General features: G+C 39.4%; 1 protein-coding gene across 1 annotated transcript; it reads left to right on the top strand.

Annotated features, from left to right (window-relative positions):
* Positions 1–1,754: 1,754 nt before the first annotated feature.
* LOC107578453 (gastrula zinc finger protein XlCGF8.2DB-like) lies at positions 1,755–2,796 on the top strand (the record flags this gene model as incomplete). Its single annotated transcript, XM_016264407.1, has 1 exon — positions 1,755–2,796. A coding segment is annotated over exon 1 (1,041 nt), but the record flags the coding sequence as incomplete, so codon positions are not given.
* Between the last annotated feature and the right edge of the window lie 579 nt (positions 2,797–3,375).

The following is a 3,375-nucleotide window of genomic DNA, read 5'->3' as shown; positions in this document are numbered from 1 at the left end:
TCAAACCTGAACGCACTCATTTTAATGTCCAGCTCTCCATTTTTTGAGTCACAGACAGAGGATGCATTTTTTTGTGGGTACCGTAGTCAGGCACATAGACAACTACTGATATTTAATGGCACATACAGATAACAGAGTAAAAAATACCAAAGGATCAGCACTACACTTTGTTAGCTGGAATGTTAGAGGTTTAAACAGAGCAGTGAAAAGAACCCGCATATTTACAAATATGAAAAAACTAAAAACAGAAATAGCCTTTCTACAGGAAACATATCTACGTATTGAAGATCATATATGACTTGGGTTGGCCGGGTATACCACTCCAGTTTTAATCATAGGGCTAGGGGTGCAGCCATAATAATTCATAAAAGTTTTATTTACTGTATCTGGAACTATTTCTGATCCACTAGGGTGGTATATGATGGTATCTGGTTATCTTTTTAATACACCAGTAGTTCTAGTCAGTGTCTACGCACCCAACTGGGATGATGAAACCCCGGGATCGTATAGTTTCCCCGTCAAGTTCTATAAAAAAATTATCCTCATAACTGTCTCCTGTACTTCTTGGTATGTTCAATCATTCTTTTGAACAATCGATGCTACCATTGAGTCTGACACAGGCCCACATCACAGTTCTTTTGAAGTCAGATAAGGATGCCCTTGATTGTAGTTCTTATAGACCAGATGTCCTCATCTCTGGCCCTCGAGGTCCACTTTCCTGCAGAGTTTAGGTCCAACTCTACTCAACCACACCTGAACAAGCTAATCAAGGTCTTCAGGATCACTAGGTTACAAGCAGGTGAGCTTGATCAAGGTTGGAGCTAAACTCTGCAGGAAAGTGGACCTCAAAGGGCCAGAGTTGAGAACCCCTGGTTTAAAACATGCCTAAACCATATTAATATGTGAGCTTTCCGCATCATTTTTCCTTTAGTCTTTCGTAACTCATAGCAAACATATAATTCTCTCTAAAGACATGTTCTAAGCTAAGAGATGCCTGAGAGAAATATAATTTATTTATTACAATTATAAAGCCTCCCAAAGTGCTTTTTTGTGTAGATGTAGTTTGTTGTTTCTACTTTTTTTTTTCTTTGTAAATTTAAAAGAAATTGTTGTATAACAGATTTTGGTGAATGATTGATGAACATGCTGATTTCACACAAATTTGTGCATACTCTTGATTATCAAATGGGACCCACTGTCTATCAGGGGAAACATGCAAGCATAAAAAGAAGAGGACTTTATATTGATCCATGTGGCACTCCATACTTTTTTCAAACTGTCCAAGAGAAATGTCATAGTGTATTTTGTCATAATGTCTAATAGCACCTGAAGAAATGCATGTAGCCATGAATATATGCCAAAAAACGTTAATTAGTAGCTTGTATATGCACAGTTTCTGTACTACAATGGAAATTAAATCCTGATTTAAATTGTTCACAAATACAGTTTTTCTCCTAAAATCATAGCTGAGAGGAAAATATTTTGGCAAATGTGAGATCTGTAATTAACCAGTTCTCCTGAGTCAAGCTTTTTCATAAGGGGTTTGATAACTGCCAGCTTGAAAAGTATTTGGGACATTTTCTAAAGAAAGTGAAGAGTTAACTATAGAGGACTACAGGCAGCACTTCTTTCAGTAGCTTAGTGGGTAGTGTTTAGCACACATTTTGTTGATTTTGATGCTTTACATGTCTAAGTGGGATGTCTTGCTTTGTGCCATTAAAAAACTTGTATTGGTCTCTTTTTGCTTTAGACCTGATGCCGCTGAAAAAGGAGAGTCAAGAACTAAATGAAATGGAAGACAAAGTTCAGTGTGAGGAACATCATAATTTCACAACTGGAGAAAATTTGTTTAGTTCCTCACAGACTAAAAAGACTACAAGAAAAAGAGCTAAAAAAGCAGGAGCCAGAAGTCATTTCACCTGCCAACACTGTGGAAAAAATTTCACTGAAAAAAGAAGCCTCGAAGTCCATATGAGGATTCACACTGGAGAAAGGCCTTACACCTGCCAACAATGTGAAAATAGTTTTATTCGAAAAGGAGACCTTAAAAACCACATGAGCGTTCACACTGGTGAGAAGCCTTATACATGCCCTCAATGTGGAAGGGGTTTTACACGTAAACAAACTCTTAATGCCCACATAAGAATTCACACAGGAGAGAAGCTATACACCTGCCAACAGTGTGGAAAGAGTTTCACAGTAAGAGGAAACCTTGAAGTCCATATGAGAATTCACACAGGAGAAAAGCCTTACACCTGCCAACAATGTGGAGAAAGTTTCATTAAAAATGAAACCCTTAAAGTCCACATGAGAGTCCACACTGGAGAAAACCCTTACACCTGCAAACTGTGTGGAAAAAGTTTAGTTAAAAAAGCAACCCTTGAAAGGCACATGAGGATACATACCGGAGAGAAGCCTTACACCTGCAAACAGTGTGGAAATGGTTTCATTCGAAAATCAGACTTTGAAAACCACATGAGAATTCACACTGGAGAGAAGCCTTACACATGCCCTCAGTGTGGAAGGAGTTTTACACGTAAACAAACTCTTAAAGCCCACATAAGAATTCACACAGGAGAGAAGCCATACACCTGCCAACAGTGTGGAAAGAGTTTTACTCATCAAGGAAACTTCAAAGGCCACATGAGAATTCACAGTGGAGAGAAATCTTTGACCTGCCAACAGTGTGGAAAGAGTTTCAGAAGTAAAATATCCCTTAATAACCATATAAGGTTTCACACGATAGAAGGAATTTATGTCATCAGTGTGGAAGGAGTTTCACAGAAAGGAAGCACTGTAAGAAACGTGTAATAACTCGTATCGGAAAAAAATAATTAATTGTGCCATCACTGTGGAAAACTGGAAAAACAGACAAAGCAAACCTTGAGATTTACGTGAGAATTCACAGTGAAGAGAAGCCTTTCACATGCCATCACTGAGGAAAGAGTTTCAGATCAAAAGAAAACTTAACTGTCACAAGAGACTTCACACTGGGGCAGTCATGGCCTAATTGTTAGAGAGTCTTACTTGTAACCCGAAGGTTGCAGGGTCCAGTCTAAGTACCGGCAGGAATTGTCAGTGGGGGGAGTGAATAACCAGCGATCTCTTCCACATTCAAAACCTTGACTGAGGTGAGACCCTTGAGCAAGGTACCGAACCCCCAACTGGTCCTCGGGTGCCGCAGCAATATGGCTGCCCACTGCTCCTGGTGTGTGTTCACGGGGTGTGTTAACTACTGTGGATGGGTCAAGTGCAGAGCACAAATTCCGAGTATAGGTCACCATACTTGGCCACACGTCTCTTCACTTCACTGAAGAAAAGCCATTTACTTGTCTTAAAGGGGTAGTTCACCCAAAAATTAAAGTCATCATTTAC

This window comes from Sinocyclocheilus grahami, unplaced genomic scaffold (assembly GCF_001515645.1).
Source record: "Sinocyclocheilus grahami isolate Dianchi unplaced genomic scaffold, SAMN03320097.WGS_v1.1 scaffold10326.1, whole genome shotgun sequence".
Classification (NCBI taxonomy): Eukaryota; Metazoa; Chordata; class Actinopteri; order Cypriniformes; family Cyprinidae; genus Sinocyclocheilus; species Sinocyclocheilus grahami.
The sequence above is the reverse complement of the archived record's forward strand: the minus strand, read 5'-3'. Positions and strand labels throughout refer to the sequence as shown.